Raw genomic sequence first — 21343 nt, forward strand, 5'->3', positions numbered from 1 at the left:
AAAAGTTGATAATAAGTTAGTTCTAAGAAAAAAACAATAATAAAACGGTTTCTTATTTAGAATAAAAATTATTCGTCTATTATGAAATTTAAAAATTAAAATCAAACATCTGCATAAGTTGTCGCAACATTTTTAATAAAATCCGTTTTGTTAACGCGGTTTAAAAGTTGTAGAGGTGGTCAAAAACAAAAAAGACTAAAAAGAAAAAGTTCCGACTTTCACGTACATACATACATGACGCATTTGTATTATAAATAGACATTAAGGTATTCATCGGGAGGTTATAGAAATGCAGAAAAAGTTTAGACTTCCAAAGAATATAAACTTATTTGAGGGTCCGTTAATGAGTGCTTTCACTGTACATTGAACCGTAAAGCGTTATAAACCAAAATAATAGAAATTAATGGCAACTTGGATATTCCTGTCACTTGTTGCTAAATAAAATAAAATGTACCAAAGTGATTGAATTAAAATACATAGGGCGACCGCCCGCTAATGTTCAAAAAGTAGTTGAGCAAAAAGAAAACTTCAACAACCGAATTTAAGTAAAGATTAAAATTTAGGCTTGCCTTTTACATACATACATACATATACATATGTACATGCTTGCTCTAAATATACATAGGTACGTTGATTGTGAAATTAACTAATTGAATTTATTTTTACACCTAAAGGTATTTTTTAATTAATTACAATATAATTGATTGCAATGCATTTTTAAGAAGTAAATATGTAAATATTAATAAAAGTATGTGATATTGTTTCGATTTACATACATAGTATAATTTTGTACCAGCAGGCTCCTCCCTTAATGTAATCTCTTGTCACAATATACCCAACTTTCCGCCTAACTTAATCCGTTAATGTTGGGCAAAAGGTTTTATATTTTACTGAAATGAAGTGAATAGGTTTGCCAAAGCATCTACAATTTGGTCCAAACCCTATATCCTAATATAGCAATTTTTGATTTGCATAGCTTTTGCCTTATTAATCAATGTGACCGAGTTAATATACACATGCGTCCACGCACAACTTACCACCATATTTTCCTCAATTTTTTCGTTTTCTCTTTTAATTTTAGTAATAATAGTAAATTATATTAAGTTACCTGAATATATTTATGGTGGTTTAAAGAATAAAATACAAAATAGCCTTTCTTTGCTTATACTCAAGCGTTTTACTTTATTGTTTTTAAATTAATAATGCGACTAAACTTTGTATTTAAATTTAAACAAATTTAAGAAAACATTAATTTTAATTACAGCTAAGATAAATTAAAAAAAAAATTAAGAATGGCTAATTTTTCATCGCGTGTCAGTCTTATATGTCATTTGTAAGCCTCCCTAACTTTTAAATGATTTAGTGTAGAACTGAATGTGTTTTGTTTTTTATATTTTATATTTTTGATATATAACTAACACGTCACTATCTATAAAAATAAATAAAAATTCGATACCGAAAAAAGTACTGCTTTTAAGTGTTGCCAAATATGCGTAACACTTAAAAAATTTGAATGGTAAGTTGTGGGTTGCCGCTGGTGTATGTTAATAAAATACCAAATATTGTTTTTATTCATTTACTGTCTCGTTGAAAAAAAATGGTGAATTCTTTCTTTAATATAAACTTTAGCCAAACCTGAAAGTATTTCTCCGGTTTTGGACCCTCTAATTTGGTTTGGTCACCCGAATTTAGCCCATCCCTACTAATTTTCATATCCGTTTTCTATTTTTCCTTCAATTGACCACTGTTTTGCTACTGTGCATATAAACATACACATACATATGTATGTATCGAATGTAAAATAAAAATAAACCAAATAAGAACAAATCAACCGAAATAAAAATTTGAAAATTGGTGCATAAACACATTAGAACCCAATGAGCATTCTAGCAGTTGCAATACAACAATTCTCAATAATGTGATCTTTCTCTACACTAGCGTGGGCAGACACCGCGTATAAATTGGAACAAAAAAAATACTATCGTGGCCTCCAGTTCGTGTGCCCACACTTTTGTAATAATTGCACATTCATGCGGCCGCTACCCTCAATCTCTTGCTCTCTTTTCCTGAACAGCTGTGCCTAGGCTTTTGTGTTTTAGTTGTTCTCTGTGTGCAAGAAAGCCCCAAGTATCATTTACAAATATGCTTCTGGTATTGGACCACGGCAAAAAGACTTCTCCACATAGCCTTTCACTCATATGCTTCGCTCTGGTTCTTGGCTCTGGCTCTTCATGTTTGTGTTGACTTTTGTGTATATTTTATTTTTGTTGTTGCGTTTTTTTGCTGCAATGAAAATTTCTTGCTTGTCACGAGGATGCAATACTGCGACGCTTGTCTGCTCGATATTGTAGTTTGGTGCTGCTATATTTAGCCAACTGATGCCAATGTGTAAATTTTATTCTTTTTACTTGTTTTACCTGATTTCATTTAATTTCTGACGTTGGCGCGCCTCTTTCGTGGCCTATGCGCTTGCTCATTTTGACAGGCGACTTTCAACTGTGTTTATATATGCACATATTGTAACAATGTATTCTGTCCGATCAAATTGTATACATTTGCCGGCTACAAAACGGTTTTTATTGCTAACACTGAGAAAGTTCAAATATACAAAGGGCTTGGAGGTAGACTAATTCCAAAGAGAATAGCACCAATACGTTTATTCCAACTTTATACGAGATTGATAAAAACTTGGTGAATTGGGGGACCGGACCTCTCATGTCTCTTGTTGTTGCCCGAATTGGAGCCCTAGTAGTTTCAAGCAGGCTGATGGTTTTATATAAAAAGTTTTCTAAATGTTGGAAATATACTCTATAACCGGGCAGCGAAGTTAGTACCCAGTTTTGACGTGATGTTATAAAATTTACCCGTAAAAGCATTGAAAGAAATTATATTCCTAACACTTGGTATATTTTGAACATGTTTCTTCGAAGGTTAAACAAGATGTAACTCCATTTAAGTTGTTTGAAAGAATTAAAATTGTCATATATTAGCAATCCTTAGTATTTCGCTTTCTTTATTCCAAAGTTATGCGCCATGATGTCACACCGAACGCGAAAAGATATGCCACCAAATGCATATACATATGTATGTACATATATTAAAATCAAATCATAACACAAACAATATTACAATAATTTTTCAATTTAATTAGCCCTCAACACTCCTTGCTCCCTAACACTCAACCCATATTGTTGTATTATTGTAATAGTGCAGTTCACCCCTGTCTGCTTTACGTAGTCTTTTATTGCACTCACTTATGCGCATTCCAAGGTACATGCACCCATGTCATTTGCGCTGCACTTATTAGCACCGGCTCCATTTAATAGCTTGAAAGTGCTGCAAGTGTTACTCTCTACATGGTGACGCTTTAGAGCGCTTCAACTTCTTGGTCATGGATTGCAGCGCATTTCTTCTGTTGCCTCCGTTCTTCTGAATGCTCATTTTTCTGCATTTTATAGCGCATGTGTGTGTATGTGTGTGGGTATGTGTGGTATCTTATAATCAGAAGACAACCAAGTCACTCCCACCTCTCGAGAAACCATTGACTGGCGGTTCGCCTGCTGTTGTACATGGTTATTCGTTGTTGCACCATGTTGTCGGCTGTATCACCATCGCATCGCATTACACTACATTACAATTTGTGTTGCGCGTAATAGTTTTGGATTTTTGTGTTCGTTCATTGTTGGTATTTGGTTTTTTTGGGAAATGCTAATTCTATGAACTAGTTTGTGTGCTTTAAGTGGAACTAAATATGCAAATTTTTGTCGATCGAAAACTTATTGAGTGGATATAAATACATATATGTAGTATATAGTATACGTATGTATATGTTAAATGTGAAACTGAACGCAATCTGTAAAATTCTGTAAACTTTATTAAGTGTCTGAAGCTAAAAGACTAAGAGGTAAGAGGTTTATATTACAATATTTTTCTCTGTTTTCGAATTTATTTGTTATTAATAATAGTTATTTGCTTATGAAAGTGAGTTTACATTACTGAACAAATAACGCATCGCGTTGATAAAATTTTAATTGATAACATTTTTAGTGAGAACCATTGTCCATGAAAAATAATTTAGTACTTTGGGTAAAGGAACTGAAAAAACGTTGATGTCAACTCCAATAATGATTTCAGTTTAGTTAGAGAAATAGTATTAGGCAAAGAAATATAGATGTCTCGATAGTTTTCATACTTTTAAGAAATTTTTAAGTTGGCGTATATATTCCTAGCCTCAGTTGTAAAACATTTAAAATTCACAAGCCTAAATGTTTAACATGTTTTATAATTTAATAAATCTAGCCATGGGCGTCAAGTAATTAAGAAGTGCTTTCAGCTACTGTGAAACTACATATCTGCTAGAATAGAGAAAATTACAGTCAGTATGCGTGTCGTTCCGAAAAGGTATGAGTGGATTTCTAGAGGATAGCAAAAATATGGTATATAACCTATGATATGGGATACATCAGATTACTCGTGACTTAAAAAGCAACTCCAGCCCTTTGTCCGAATATTTTAATATGCAGAGACATAGACAAAAAATCCGAATATAATAATTGCATATTTGTAATTAAAAAATAAAAATTTTCGGTTTTATTGTTATTGTATCTAATGATTCTCTTAAACATCAATCAAGCTGCAATAAATATACATCTTTATATATGTACATATATAAATCTTCTGACCGTGTGTTTGTAATTGAACTGCTCCTAAACGGCTGGACCGATTTTGATGAAATTTTTTGTGTGTGTTTAAGGAGATTCGAGGATGGTTTCGATTCATAATTTGGTCCACTGTAAAATGTTTTTTTAAATTAGTTTTTCATTTGTAATTATAGCTTGCGCTACCATCGCAGTATCCAATATTCAAACCTTAAATTGGAGTAAACGTGCAATAAACAAAACGATACAAAAGGCGACATCTCTAGACAAGTTTTCATAATGTGGACAGAGTTGTTCGTTCTTAAGTAATAAATTGGGTGATTCAATACATCTATGGGTAGCTATATCTATATACATATAAAAAAGAAAGTTGTGTTAGTTGCACCATTTATAACTCAAGAACGGCTAAACCGATTGGCTGAAAATTAGTGGAGAAGTAGCTTAGAACCAGGGTAAGGACATAGGATACCTTTTATCTCTTTATGTCAAAATTTAATACAACTCATAAATACAAAAATTATATTTCAAATAATAAGCATTTGTTTAAAACTTATGTTTGTAGAAATCATTTGAATATATGCGTACAATTATAAACAGATTCTTCCTCAAAAATAATACTATTGCTAAGTAGTTGGAATAGTAGAAAGGAACTACATCCAAATACGCGGTAAAATAGATTATAACTGGCTCGGTAATCAGACTTTGAGTATGTATTATACCACGTGCATCCCAAAAGACTGATATTATAACCTTTTCAGCCGACTTTTTCGTCTTTCCACGCCTGAGAACCGGTTCATCATGTACAGTCCACTAGAATGACAGTCGATTAGACTTCAGTGGGAAATGATGGAGTTATGTTTCTATTGTCACACACTGACGCAAAATTCGGTTTTATTATGATTAAAGAGCACTCAAACACTTCTCAGAATCAGTTATTCGTTGTTTTTGTTGGATTATGAACTTGCGAGGCACCCATTTTGCACAGTGCTTTCGCCTCTTTAAGCTTAGGAAATATCTTTTCATCTATGGATTTCCCTGAGCCCAAATTCAGCAGTATTTTCCCCCAAAAAGCAATGCTTTATTAACACTCGGAATGTCGTATGATCCATTTTTTTTAAAAACTAGCACAAGTTGTTTCATAAAAATGCTATAGACGTATGTCATTAACTAATAGTTATAATCCAACTAATAGAAATCATATAGATGGTAGTAGTAGTATTATCTATGTATCAGCCACAGTGAAGCGGCGTGAACGGGTCCTCTAGTACCTATATAGAAACGATCAAATATGTTGAATAGCGGAACCTTTCAACCGTTAATTTACGGTTATTTGAAAATGCGGAGAATTTTATAAAAATTAAACTATGATACATTTTGTAATAAAGCTCATTTTTTTAATAAATGAGCGATGAGGGAAATTGCATCTGTTGAGCTTGACCAACAGTTGACCGACGATAGGCTTTCATGTGGGGATCATCTCGAATAAGTCTTGACATTTTTCTGGTCGTTGTATCAATAACCCATGACCTAATTATTTAGTTTCGAAGTGAATTTCTGCAAATGCGTTCGCGAACAGTTTTTATGGCTGTATTAGTTCAAACCACGCAAAGACGACCACTTCTTTTTCTGTCATCAACTGTAGACGTTTAGTACGTAGTATTAATAGTACGGTAGACAAATATTCTGAAAATATTAAAATAAAAAAAAAAAAACTTAAACGCGATTGTACCGAAGTAATAATACCCTTCACAAATAAATGTCCTTCACCCTAAAAGAATTAAGAAATTGCACCGTTGCATTAGAGAAAAACCCATGCCAAATTTCGTGAAGATATCTCCTCTAATGAAAAAGTTTCCAAACAAGCACTTGATTCCGCTTGTTCAGTTTGTATGATAGCTATATGCTATAGGTAACCGATATGCACAGTTTCTTCGGAGAATGCACCATTGATTTAGAAAATAAACCATGACACATTTCGTGACGATATCTCGTCAAATAGAAAAGTTATATGTTTGTACTAGATATTGAAAGTCCCAGTCTAACATAGTAAAGCTCGTTTTTTGGCAAAATACGTTTGTTTTATTCAACAACTGATTTGTGACACGACGCATTGGCTTAGTGAAAAAGGACTTTCTTTTTCTTCAAAAGCGGACATTTTTCGGCGATTTCGTCTCTCAAACTGTCCAATAACGCCTTGTAATAGTCGCTGTTGATGGTTCTTCCTTTTTCAAGGTAGTCAATAAAAATTATTCCAAAATACAGATGCCTTAAACTTGCCAACCGACTGTTGCCTTTTTCCATGTTTTGAAGCGGGTTCATCGTGTGCAGTCCACTCGGATGACAGTCGATTGGACTTCGGAGTAAAGTGATGCTGCCATGTTTCATCCATTGTCAAATATCATCGAATCATCAATCCCTCGTTGTGTTTGTTGTACAGATCTTTCTCATACCCAAATATTCGTGAATTATATGTATGATGTAAACGTCCAGTTGATATCTAAAGAGTGCATGCTATATGGAATAGCTTCACTTTATGTGCATCTAAAATTATTTATCTGACTTTTTTGATGTTTCTTAGGTAACAACCTCTTTTGAGTATCCCCTGAGTTCACCGACTGCAGTGCTCATTCCACCATGTCAAAACTTAGTATACTAATCCTTGTCTAGAAACATGCTGTCAAGCCAAATTCTTGCTTCAACTGTATTTTTGCCCTTCAAAAAGCGATTTTTCTATTATTGTTGCAACCTTTCTGCCTAAGTTAAAATAAGATTTCGTATACAAATACATAGTTCAATTAAAATTTACTTACTCTCTTAATAAAAGAAAAATAAATAAGTATCTATTTTATTATCTGCAATTTGTGGAACTGTGCATTCGAAAATTAATTAATTAGTCAATTTTCGAACATTAGACCAACCCCTTTTTCATTACAAAGAATATATACATATGTATGTTTGTATGTATGTACATGCCGAATTTGCGAATGAAAATGAATGAATGAACTCACGAAGCGGTGCTGATAATAAAATTTAACGGCAACCATCAACGGTGGAAACACAATTGCGGCATCCACAACAAATTAGTCTCACTGATCTGTTTGGCGATCAACGGCGCGATGTGATTGTACATAAACATTAGACAAGTGTTGTTGTTGCGAGAAAGAAAGCTGAAATAAGCAAGAGATCAATCAAGAGCAGCACAAATTAAAGAAATAAAGAAAATCGTGGAAAATTTCAATTCGATTTTGAACTTTTATACCAACATACACAACTACAGTGAAAGGTGCTTGTTGATCGTAATTATCGCACGACAACGGCGCAATTAATAACTCAGACTGAGCAGCTGGCGAACGCCCGCACTTGCGCGCCACAGGAACAGCCTCCTCGAACATCTCTCGAATAGTTCGTTTGTCTGCTTACGTTCAATTGTGGTCGCGCTGTTCGGACCGTCGCATATAATTGTGTTTACTCGAGTCCAAACTACACATATACATATGTACATCCCATACATAAGTATATGTTCGATCATATAAAAATACTCTGAATATTTTCGTTGAACTCACAGACAAGAAGCAACACCATAATTTTCAAAAATTGATATTTCTGTTTGAAGTAAAGAACTGAAAAAAACTAAATAATTGTATGAAAATAAAGTAATTTGAAATTATTTTAAAAAAGTAAAAGTGTTGCCGACGATCGCTACAAAAATTTTGACAAAGTTAATGGTGCATGCAGCAGTGATCCTCGGATCGCACAATATTTTTTCATTACGTGATTCTTTAACCTTTTTTGTCGTGAAAAAGAATAATTTGGCGAGCAATTTCGGCGGCATACGAGGGCGTGCCGCCACGCACTACAGGCGTTAACGTAATTGTCGTAAATCAATCGTGCGTGCTAAATGATTTTGGCAAAACAAAACAAATAATTCAAACCAAATACGCAAATATAGTAACACCAACGGCACCATCCCGCTTAAAAAAAAAACGCATTCAGCTAAATTTTAAGTTGTCACAAGCTACCGAAATCAAAAGCTCTTGTACTATAAAATTCGCCACCACATACAATGGAGTTCATTTCAAATCTTATAAAACGACCAATAAGTTTGGTGCGCAGCGATTCAATGCCACCAACGTCAAACGAGCCAGAACAAGGTACGAGTAATTCACGTCCTATCACACCGAAACAAACTCCGTCACCATCACACTCGCCATTATTGACCTTTGAACGAGCCACCACGCCGGATCCACTACAACAACATTTAGTCAATTCGCTGATGGTGGCATCAAATATAATGGACGCAATAAATGGACAAGATGAATTTCGCCCCATTGCTGTGGCAACAACAACACGTGCCTCTTCACCAATTAGTCAATCGCCTACACAGGCACAGTCACGTTCTTTACAAACAAGCACCAGTAGCAATGCCAGTGCTAGTGGCAACTTGAATCCTCCGTCTAATAGCGTTGGCAGCACAATCGAAGAGTTGCTCATAGAAATCAATGACAATTTAAGCAAACAAGATGATCTACATACCGCCGGTGCACTGAGTCAACATCATTTGCCGAATCGACCATTATCATTATCACCAACTGCTTTGACGCAGGCTTTGGCGACTGAGGTATGTGACATTACGTGACACCACAGAATTCATGCCATATGCATTCGTGCGTTCTAATTAGTTGCTAATTACAACGTAATCTATGTAATCTGTTCGTTTGTTGTGATCGAGGTTAGTGTGTCACTGTTGGTTGGAAGCTTTCAAGTGAAAGATCAAAGTTATCAGTGAAAGGAGTGAGCACATTCAATGCTGTCAGCGCATAAAAAAGACTGCAGTTGCAAACCTGTGGCATATGTTCCTATTTGTGGGCGTTCTTTAATGTATTATTCTGAAAACAATTCTATATCTTTATTATTTGTATAATCGTAAATTTACAGAATTTTCGTTTTAAGCGCGTACATTTTTCAAAATCAACTAATACTCAACTCAAATCTTTACAAACGCGCCGACGTGACACCCCTAAATAAAGCGGCAAATTTAGGTCGAATTCTCACTTAAATTCTAAAATTAATGCAAAATAAATGAAATGCAAAACGAATTAATTGATTAATAATACTCACACATCCATTTGTACAAGCATTAAACATCACGCGTCAATAAATTTTTCAGAAAAATTACAATATTTCCGTTATCTGCTGCGATCTTCACTGCATAACGGTCTGTCAAAATCGAATTTTTTAGCGCTCAACTTTGCGCCGCGTTTTTTTTTTTTGTTTTGGTAGGCGCCATACAAAATTTATGGGCATGATAAATATGGGCCACAAAACCAAGTTATCTACGAAGAGGCTGCTAGGGTTTTCAGGGGAACATAATAGTGTATGAGATGTCTTCTGCATTCTATTTTGTGACTATGTGGTGTAAAATCCAGAGCACTTGCTCCTCCAAAGCGTTAAAAACAAAAATTTCTGCTAGCATTTTGCTTTAAATGTAATATAATCTAATGTAAAGCAATTTTGATTTATCTGATCATTTTTTTCCACTTTTTATTAAACTTTACCAAAACATTTTTTTTACATAGTAAACTTTACCAAAACATTTTTTTTTACATAGTAAATGGGTCAAATGTACATACGAAAACTGTTCGGGATAGTTTTTGCTCACTTTTTCTTGAAAAAATGCTTTAAGTTCAATTACTATGTTAAGAAAAGCACATTAATTAGCCGTATAGATTTTAATGGACAATTCTGCATCACAAGCTATTGTTTTCTTCTTTATAACCAACTTCTGTCTCTGAGTGATTTTATCTATTTTAAACTAGCTATCAGGGGGTTAATTTGCAAAAATGTAATTAATTAATGGCATGTAATATTTTATACTAACTGATGAGGTTGTATTTGCATTTGTATATAACTAAACTTAACCAGAGCGATTCGAATACATACCCATTTAATAGTCGTTCAATAATTATCTTTGTGGCCTTTTATGCCGCGTCGTGGTTATTTTGTGGTGTTGGTCAGTTATGGTCACAGAAACTAATATAATAGTGTTCATATTACTAGCAGAGTTCATAAAAATAATAGTGAAACGACAACAGACTTAGAATCCACCAAAACAAAAGGATCAATATTTAACTAAAATAAAATAATAGATCAACTAATATTTGGTCTTTTGGCCTTGTTTTACATCTTTATACGAAATACCCTTGTTCCGTATTTTTTTTATTTATTTGTATTGTTTCTTATCGTGTTATAGGTTAGATCCTTTTTCTAACTTTATTTATATTTTAAATGATATGTATATACATATTAACATAAAGTCAAATAAAAAAATACATTATTTTTGCATTATATGGAAGGTTTTATTCAGGATAGTTATAATGATACGATTTAGGTATATACATTTGTTCGATAACTTGCTGCCCTTTTGAAGGTGATTTCATAATGCCACTATCATAAAAACTCTCGTCCCTATTGGCAATTGTTCTCTTCGGACAGACCAGTTGTTGGCAGTGATAAGTTATTCCGTGCCAATACCAATAAACAGATAGCAAAACCTTCTTGACCGTCAATACTATTTTGGTTACAGTTTGCGCCGTTTCACCTCGATTTGGCCACAACCATTTTCGCTTGAAGTTGTCGTAAGTGAGCAAGTTTTGTTGCGATTCAACGGCAATTCACTGATATAAATTTGGTCCATGAGGTTTTTTGGCCTTATTCAAATGATTCCAAACAATTACCGAAACGAAATTGTCCAAACCAATGTTGTGATTGAATATCTGTATCAGAGAATGAAGAAAAATCACAAAACTGTCTGAAAAGTTCTTTAGTACGAAAACGTACATATCTTTCTAACTTCATGTAACGTAACCCGATCGCACTTATATAACGCGAGGCACTGGTAATAATATGTAATACAAGTGAAAATTCAAGCAAATGGAAGCACACAAAGTATTAAAAATATGTTTGTTTTTTATGTTTTATGTTCATAACTATTGTTGTTGTAAGAAATTTGTTTGGTTTTGCCATAAAGTTGAAGAGTATTAAATACCTTTAAAAAAACTAATATGTTATATTATAACACAAAAACTTAATAAAACAAGCAAGCTTTTGATGCTGCATATACAGGCATATGCTTTACAGTCGAATATATGTATGTACATATATATAAAAATACATATCGACACACATATTTATGGATAATATCAAATGTTTTCAAGATAAATTTGTTGTGCGTAATTTGAGTTCGATTTATTATAAATTCGCATTTTGAATTAGGATTGTTTTTTCAATAATACAATAAATAGCAAGTTTTTGTTTAAAATCTTACAATATACAATTTATGTGATGTCTTATACTTTCAATATTTTATACACGACTGTAAATATCCACTCGCAATACGAGTACACATGAGTGTTACCAATACACGTAAAATGCTTTGTGTGACTTTAACCTTGTATTGCATTTGCTAATTGAATTTCGAGTACATTTTCCCGCCAAAAAAGTAAAAAACAAAAAAAGAACGTTCACTTCGGTTGCACCGGTGCTAGAACACCCTTCACAAATAAAGAAGTTCCCATACAAGAACTTGACAATGATCGTTCAGTTTGTAAAGCTGCTATATGCAGACTACTATCCGATCTGAATAACTTGTTCGGAGATTAATGTCGTTGCCTCACATAAATCTAAAGCACTGGCTCGAGTATATACAAACATATGAATATGGCTAAATCGACTCAGCTCGTAGAGCTGTTATTTTAAACGTCATCCGACGTTTTCATCTGGGTGTTACAAACGTCATGGCAAATTTAATATGTCTTGTTCAGGGTATAACAAAGCTTGCGCTGTTAAAATGCGCAAAGGAAAACAATAGGTTAATACAAAATAGAGGGAACTAGGCACACATTTGACTTAGTGTGAGCAAAGCCAAAAAAATGCAGTCTATACACATACACTTGTAAATATCGTTTTGCAAATAGGCCGCCATAACAGCCAGACGCCACCGCCAATTTACTACATAACATATGCATATATACATATACATACATATATGTACACACATCTCATGTTAATTGCATTTTGCTACAGAAAGGCAAGACTGTGCCTCTAAAGTGTATCACCATGAGTGACGGTACAAAGAAGATGTTACGGGCGGTGGTGCCCAGTCTAGGCTCAGTGAACTGAATTGTGTTGGCAGTTGGCGAGTTGCCTGCGAAAATCACACGAAATGCAGATTTTAAATTTACATAAAAACCAAAAAAGCGTATTAATTTGCGAAATAGGCTACACAAATTGCGTTTTATTTTATATTCAAAACTATCAGTAGCGACACGACAACTCTAAGTCATAGACACATGGGTGAGTGTCTTTTGCTTTGGTTATTGCAACAATTGCTTGGTGGCTGCTGCGCCACAAGTTTATTTTGAAAATTTCTAAACTAGCAAGTCTCGCTGCACCTGCCATAGCCTGTTTGTGTTTTGATTTTTCTTTTCATGTCTGCAATGCGCACACCTAAATTCGCACACAATATCATATTTATAAATTTCACTGTCAAAAGCGTGTAAAAAATCGAGGAGGATGCAACACTCCTGCTGCACTTGGTGGCTTTGTTGTGTAGTTCATTTTCGAAATTTCTTCACGGTCGCACACACGTGAACTTCACACATTAACTAGCTCTTGACATTGGAAAAGTTTTAATTTTTATTTTGGCTTGATTTCATTATTTACTCGTGTTTTATTTTATTGCAGTATAACGCAGTTTGCTCGAAAAACGCAAATCTCAAAGCCACGCCCTCAACGCAATCCACAGAGTCATTGTCTTCATCGCCGTCGCTACTAAAATCAACTGCTATGGCACCTGTGGCTGATAGCGTTTCTACGACATCTATTACAGCCACCGAAACTGAGCCGAAAGCAGAGCCTTTCGGTGGGCCTACTCCAGTATCGCTTAAAACGGGTGCTAATATAGATATTAAATGCGGTATGCAATACTAAATTAAATTTTGGTTTACTATTTTATTATTCTCATTTTTTTGCAGAGGCAGCCAGCGATTTGATTGAAACAAAAACACCAGAAATGCTCACAGCGCTTAATCTGAATGCGGAAGGTAAGCATATACACAAAATTAGTTTCACAACTTATCCTCCTAAGCACTTTTCCCAAGTCAGCCAGTTTAAAACTACAACAATCTGCATAAAAATGCTATCCTTTTTCTCAAATTATTAGGGCACTATTGTTGATATGTTGATGAACCTATTTATAAGAGCTGTTCCGGTTCGCCTGTGATATTGTTTTTTAAATACTTTGGGGCATTCTGCTTTAATCGGTTTGAATCGATTAAAAATTCGAGTATTTTCCGGTTATGTAGAAACGGCTAATGTCGAAACTATTATTCTGAGGGAGCCTTAAGTATTTATATTTTTTAAATTACAAAACACTTTTATGGATTATAAATATGTTGGCTACAAAGCAATGTTTATCGTAAACTTTTTGGAAATGCAAATCAAGGCAACACTATACTGCTAACACTATAAATTTACCAAAATAAAATCCATTACTTTTGATATGGGCCCTTTAAATATTTTTAAGTTTGTGTTTTTTAGTATTGAGTTCTTTCAATCAATTCTGCTTGTGCTTTTTCGAGTATTTATTCTCGAGTTGAGAAGTGGTGATACTCAGGTAATCCCTCGATCCTTCTTGGAATGTAGCAATATGCAATTAATTATACATGATTTAGAAATTTATGAATAACTTATAATGTTTAACTTATTTTATACATTTTAGATCGCGCAAAACTAACTTTTGAAGACGGTCTTATACCAACATTAACAGCAGCCATAAGTGAGCATGTAAAACATGATGGAAAAGGTAAGCCATGTTTTTATACAAGCACAACATTACCTTCACTCTTTTGCATTTGTTTTCATTTAAATGCTTTTAGGTGACTCAAAATCGGCTCAACATCTGAAGATACAACTTGAACCGGACACCGCTGCCTCATCGGATAATGAAACCTTCACAGAATGTCAGTCCTACCAAATCGCGTCTGCTAACGATTATGGTTTTATAGCGGATGAATATAGTTTTGAGAACTCCGAACTCGAATCATACTTTAGTGCTGCTAACTCAAGAAATGCTACACTCACGACAGGTGAAGCAGATCCTTTAAGTGTCACTATAAATAAAACGTCAGAACAGGATGAGAGTGAACAAGGTGACTTGCAATCACTGGTCTCAGCTATAAGTGGTGACGATTTATTAGCAACGCACCAACATCCATTAGATGTAACCTTCGATGAAGAACCAATGGATGTGGATGAGAGTTTTACTCAGTTAAAACAAAATGTAAGCGTTGAAGCATGCCAGTTGCATACAACTAATGTCGGTGTTGATAATGAGTCAACTTCGAAAACAGCAGAGCCTGAAGGTGTTGTTACTAATGACGAACAGACGGAGTGTAAGCAACTAAATTGTACTAAAAACGAAGCTGTACCCAAAAATGCTGCGATGCCTAAGCTTGAGACCGAGTTAGAAATTACACAATCAAAACTGGAGTTGTCACTAAACAAAAGTATTGAGATACCCACATCAACAACGCAAAAGAACAATTATGAGCACAATAACCTAGATATCAGTAGTACTGAAACTTTTTCGGAAGTAGCAGCCGATCTTACTCAAGCAACAATTGCTACGACATCATCAACTTCGATTCACTCCGCAAATACCAGTTTACATCCCATCGAAGAAGAGTTATTGAAATATAAAATTCCAGGTAAACAAGAATTCGGTAAGTCCTGGACTGGTTCACAAAATGCACTGAATCTGACAGTGGATATGGACTCATCAACGCATAGCAATAAAAGTTCCGCTTCCTCACCAAGTTTCCCTATAAAACATAAGGGAAACTCACTCAAACAATTTCCACGCTCGCCCACTGCAGCCGTGCCAAAAAGTATGACATTCTTAGAAAAATCGGAATACACTGAGCGTATTGAAACAGAACGTAAAAAATCTACAGCCAGTGAGCCGAAGCTGGAGTTATTCGGTTCACGAAAAACATCGACAGTCGACGAAAAACCAACACAGCATGCAATATCGGAAAACCTTGCTGCAAGCATTACCAGCACTACGGTATGTCCAAATGAGTCTATTAATGATGAAATTGCGTCAACAAAAGTGAATGGCAAAACAGCAACGGACGCAGTTACACCTTTAACAAGTGCTTCTTCCATAGACAGTTCAGATAAACGTCGTACATATAATGTAACGGCTCCGGTGGCATCTTCCTCTGAAATAGAGAGCGTGACTCAAAAATGTGTGAATGATCACGATAATCGACGCACCTTTAATATGCCTGCCGCACCACAAGCGCCAAGTATCGATGGACAAAAATCTGAAAGAGACGACGACAAACGACGTACCTTTAATATGCCTGTACCAACACAAGAAACAGACATTACTATACAAAAACCAGAGAATGAGGGCAATAATCGACGAACTTTTAATCTTATGGGCTCAGAAGATGTAATAGAGGAGAAATTTTCAAGCGAAAATAATTCTGATACAGCCGAGAGGCCTCGTACTTACATTGTTACTGAACCAACATTTTCGATGAGACCAAATAGTGAAGGAATAAATGTGCCTATGGACATAGACGACACATTACCTACAGAAGCTGGTCAAAGCAACACAACACAATCCCGAACACCGATGCAGTCCCCCACAACAACTGTTTCTAGTTCGCCACCAATACCGACCTTACAAAATCGTATTGGAAACACCATTCCAACAAACACCTCACCGCCAATACCGACACTACAAAATCGGGCACGAAATGACCAAACCCAACTTATTATGGATGATGATGCCTTTAAAGTGCCACTACCGCCATCACCAGCATCATCGACGGCATCACCACCAATAGCTACCATCCATAAACGACCGTCTATCCATGCGTACAAAAATGCGGAAGATGTCGTTGAAGCGTTATCCGCCAAAGAGCAAACCAAACGCGATGCCAGTGATGAGAAGGATGTGTTCGCTGGCAATTGTACACCCTCACCCATGGAAGAGCAGCCATCTTCAACAAGCAATTTTGGTAATTTCGACTCTAATTTTAACGTTGATATGGATCAGCAAGAATTTGCAAGTGAGCAATTTGAGAATGGAAATAATTGTGAGTTTTCGTTGTTATCTTTTACCTACTTAATACACTAACTTAATTAACTGTCTAATTTACTGACTTTTTCGGAAATTTAAACCTCACTGCTAACCGCCATTTCTTAATGCATGCACTTACATACCATATATGCAATACCACCTACCTATACGTCATAATTGTAGTCGACTCGCCATTTCTTCATTCAAATGTGGTCTGTAGTTCACGTGTGTTACATTTCATTGTTGTTTTCCCCTTCATGTAACATTTTTCGCTAGTTTTTACCACTGTGTTTTAAAATCGCTTTGCTAGCAACCCACGTCCAATTTCATATGCACTTCACCTTAGCAACTCCTTCCTACAGCACATTCGAATTGCAATGGCAAATAATAAACATCAACCGGTATTTTCTGTTTGCTATATACATGTGCATGTATGTATATGTGCATATTGGCCCGATCACTGCTGCATGCCACACAGCTTTTGATTTCAACGCATCCCCACATAAAAACAAATCAAGGCCATGACTGCAATTGAAGAGCGAATGCGCTACAAAGAAAAACTGTCAAGTTACCTACCACTCTTTTCCCGGTTTTTCCTTCTTCATTGTGGTAGTTGGTTGCAGGGCGGTTCTGACCTTCCGCTAGCACAAGCAGGCGCGTTTGAACTTGAAAGCGAGAGAAAAGTCCACAGCTAATTTACATATTTATTAGGCAGGTCATGCGGTTGTCACGACACCAGACCAAATAAATACCTTCACTCAAGTCAGGCGCTTGTGGGGTGAAAGGTAGTTTTTTTTTTGCGAAATACATAGAACAGAATGTAAAAAAATTAAAAATAATATAGTATATCAGTATTGTTATGTGTATATACAGCCTTATATATTATAAATAAAAAATTGTAAATCCTTCGCAAAAAATTAAACAAATTTTAAATAATCTTAATATGCATACTATATTTATATTCAGCGTTTGAAAAGCTACGCTACTCCCGTAGCATTTCATCTTGCTATTGCTACCGCTCTCACTTTGTCGGGAGCCATAGCAGCACAATGTAAAAGTATGTGCTCTGCTCTGCTCGGTGTTTTGTTAAATAAAAACTATAGCTGTAGCAATAGCCAAAAATGAAGTGCTGTGCTCTGCTCTGGTGTAGCGGTAGCAAAAAATTGGGAGCGGTAGTAGAGCAGAGCTTTTACTTTTACATTGTTCTGCTATGGCTCCCGTCAAAGTGAGAGCAGTAATAATTCTAGAAATTTTGCTGCTACGGTGTAGTAAATGAAAACCCTGCTTATATTGTATCTGCTCCATCTCCCTTTTGTTTTACTATTCGTAAAACGACCCACTGTCAGTGAGTTTGCTATTTCCACACCTGTAATACCTTCCCAATAACTCACAACGGTTTATTTGTGGTATTCTACTATGCGTTAATACAACGGTGTTTTTTCCATGCCACTCGCTGCCGCTATTGCAGCTGCTTTAACCCAGCGTTATCCGCCCGTCATACGTGGTATTTAAAGTCAATGACAACATTAGTACTATAGGCTAATGACAAAAGCTTTTGTTGCATTCGCTAAAGTTCCTTTCCACGTTTTCTTTCTTTTGTTTAGTATGTCCACATATATACATACATACATTGGTATGATGAATTTGTTTAGGTTTTGTATAAAAAAAATATGAAATTTTTAAGTTTTGATTTTAAATCAAAATCTTGGCATTTTAGAGTTAATGAACACATTTTTGTTTCATATTCATAATTTTTTATTAAGTTGTGTATATTCTAAATATAAAATATTACCAATTTACCTTTTGAATCAAATTGAATTAATCAAGAATTTTGTATATTACTGTATGTTTTAAAAATGGTATTTTTTATTTACAAATCTATATATATATTATAACAGTTCTTAATGTCCCATTTAAAAGTTTTCATATAAACTCAATACTGCTAGAAATGCAACTCTGACTTGTCAATCAGCCCATATGACAAAACCAGTCTCCAGCAATATAATCGCAGTCAAAAAGTCAGCGATTGAGAGAGCACAAAACAGAGAGTATTAGAATCAGTGTGCTCCATTCTATTCTCTCGTGCTATAAATGCTCTTTGAAGCATTTAAAAATACATGAGGGGCTGTCCATTTCACATATATTTACTGTATATGCCAAACAAACAGCATGGATTAACCACACCAACATGTTGGCCCTTCACTCCCTCGCTCACCTTTGACATCTTACAAGTGGCCAACTCTCATTCACGTTTCCACTCTCACTCTTACAATCTCTCTCTCTCTCTTTCAATGCACGTACTATCGCTATTTGGAAAATGCTATTCTTCTGCTAAGAACTAACCACAACTAAACTCCAGTCACCTATACAGCTCTACAAAATGCACGACATTCTCGCTTATCTCAATGGCATGTAGACTCGTTGGACGTGTGACTGCTGCTGCTTTTGCTGGAGAAACCAACTTCTACGTGGAGAATTTTGCTTTTTAGTTTCTCAAGTTTGGTCGTCGACGTCGCGTTGCGTTTCGTTTACGACGTTTGCGTTTTGTTTTATACATTCTCATTGTTGCTGCGGTATCAAATTGGAGTGTGTGATTTGTGCTGAGAATTTTCCATGAAGAAAATCTATCAAAAGCTAAAAAAGTAATTAAACCGAAATTTTCCAAATACAAAAGTACAAATTTTAACACATCTCATAATGTTTGCAAGTGTTGCGAAGGCTTTGTAAATTCTCCAAGCAATGTAATCGTTCAAAGTATCTAACAGATGCATGACGTATATGAATTTTGATTTTTTCCGTCTTCGTCTGTCTACCCAAGGTGGTTAAGTGTATGGTGTAGTGAAATAAATGGAATTTTGATTGTTTTACTTTTCATCTGCTATATGACCGCAACCTTCAATAACTCAATAAAACTTAAGTATTATGCATACATATGTATGTGTGTGCGTGTGTGTAATACGCTGCAGTCGATGTGTTAATTTATAAACTAACATAAACTTCCATCAAAAGTTGTTGCCCTCTAGAGACAATCGTGTAGATAATAATGGGTCGACATTTGGTGAAGATATACAATTACGCGTTAACAGCAAAGCAAAAGTTCTTCCGCATTGTGTTTGTGCGCTGCTGCTTTTCCGGTTGTAAGGTGTTGTAAATGAAAGGGCAAATGCGAGCGCTCATAGGGCGGAAAAGCAGTGACAAGCCGCTCGAATGAGTCACTTTTCAGCTTAAATGAAGAAAAAATGCGGCCAACTAACGCAACGCGCGTCATTGTAAACAAATGCAAAGAGCATTTCCGCACAAAATTTGTGAACCTTTAAGATTCCACGAGAAATCATTACACATTGCTGTAGTCATACCTGCTATCTTTGATTGATAATATTGCCCGCCCGCTATATGTGTGCTTGTGTAGGGGCATACATACATATATAATTACTCATTTATGTTAACGCCAATTCAAAGTGTTCGCTGCAAAGTGTATCTCCTCATCTATCCTCATTGGTTTTATTTTATTTTTACTCGCTTTTTGTGCCAAATCAATTTAACTCTGACGGTGATCATACTCATTCTCCAAACGAATTTCTACATACATTTCTTTAATTTCCTTGCCTGTCTTCTTGTTCGCCTTTGACTTGCTTTTATATTCGCTCATGTGTTCCAAGTTCTAATTGTAGGCGCTCTTAGTCATTGTTCGTGCGGACTTGACTCGTTTTCTCAGTCTCATATATTTTGTGTTATTTGATTGCTTGTCTAGTTGCCTCTCATAATTATTTGTTTATTTTCGCAAGCGTTATTGATGTACATATATTTGTCTCTGCTGCAATTTAATTAATTAAAAAGTAAATTAAAATAAAATATAATATATTATTTGCAACGTATAACAACTACTTTGTTCTTTAAGCCGCTTTTTATCCGTTTTTATTGTTTGTTTACAATTAAATTTGTTCGATTTCCCATTTCAAAAAAGTACGTATAACTTATTTTTACTTCCTCTGCTCTTAGCAGGATGTGTAATATACTATTCATGCATGCCGTTTCTGTTGTATCACTTGTATTGTCACATTGATACGCCCACGAGTAATCAATCTCTATCAGCGTTGGCGACAAACAAGTAGTTTTATTTTGCAGTTTTTTTTTTATTTTTTTTTCCTTGTGCAAACGGAAAACAAAGGGATTTCCACAGTGTTAGTTGTATTGATTTTGCATAGGCATGTGAAGGCTTAATATTTTTATTATACACCATAAGTGGAATGGTTGAAGCTATAGAAAACATAGAATCACCTATTTATATTACGAAAAATGTTTAATGCGATACACAATTTCAAGATGGAGACTGAGTTTAATTAAAGTGTTTACTAATTTTGTTGGAGACATTATTAATTTGAATACATTTCTTTTTTTTTGGGGGGTTTCACCGAAAAATGCGACTTGTAGAATCATGTATCGAACTTTTAAGATTTATGAGATTTGACTTCTATTGTCAATTGAAGAATTCGGGTTATGAAAACTTCGAGTTATGGAAGTTCAACTCTAA

General features: G+C 35.1%; 1 protein-coding gene across 5 annotated transcripts in view; it reads left to right on the forward strand.

The window, feature by feature from the left end:
• LOC120766684 (transforming acidic coiled-coil-containing protein 1) overlaps window positions 1-21343 on the forward strand; it is a 30862-nt gene that overhangs the window by 5277 nt on the left and 4242 nt on the right. The window contains exons 1-5 of one of the 5 annotated variants that reach the window (XM_040092325.1): window positions 8421-9276; window positions 13401-13632; window positions 13691-13759; window positions 14437-14520; window positions 14594-16828. In XM_040092325.1, coding sequence (XP_039948259.1) covers window positions 8722-9276; window positions 13401-13632; window positions 13691-13759; window positions 14437-14520; window positions 14594-16828 — 3175 coding nt within the window. In that variant the 5' untranslated portion in view covers window positions 8421-8721. Of the gene's footprint in view, window positions 1-8420; window positions 9277-13400; window positions 13633-13690; window positions 13760-14436; window positions 14521-14593; window positions 16829-19575; window positions 19631-21343 lie in introns of those variants that run through there. The other 4 variants (XM_040092326.1, XM_040092327.1, XM_040092328.1 and 1 more) reach the window with 4 other exon arrangements.

The sequence above is a fragment of the Bactrocera tryoni genome, chromosome 1, assembly GCF_016617805.1.
Source record: "Bactrocera tryoni isolate S06 chromosome 1, CSIRO_BtryS06_freeze2, whole genome shotgun sequence".
NCBI lineage: Eukaryota > Metazoa > Arthropoda > Insecta > Diptera > Tephritidae > Bactrocera > Bactrocera tryoni.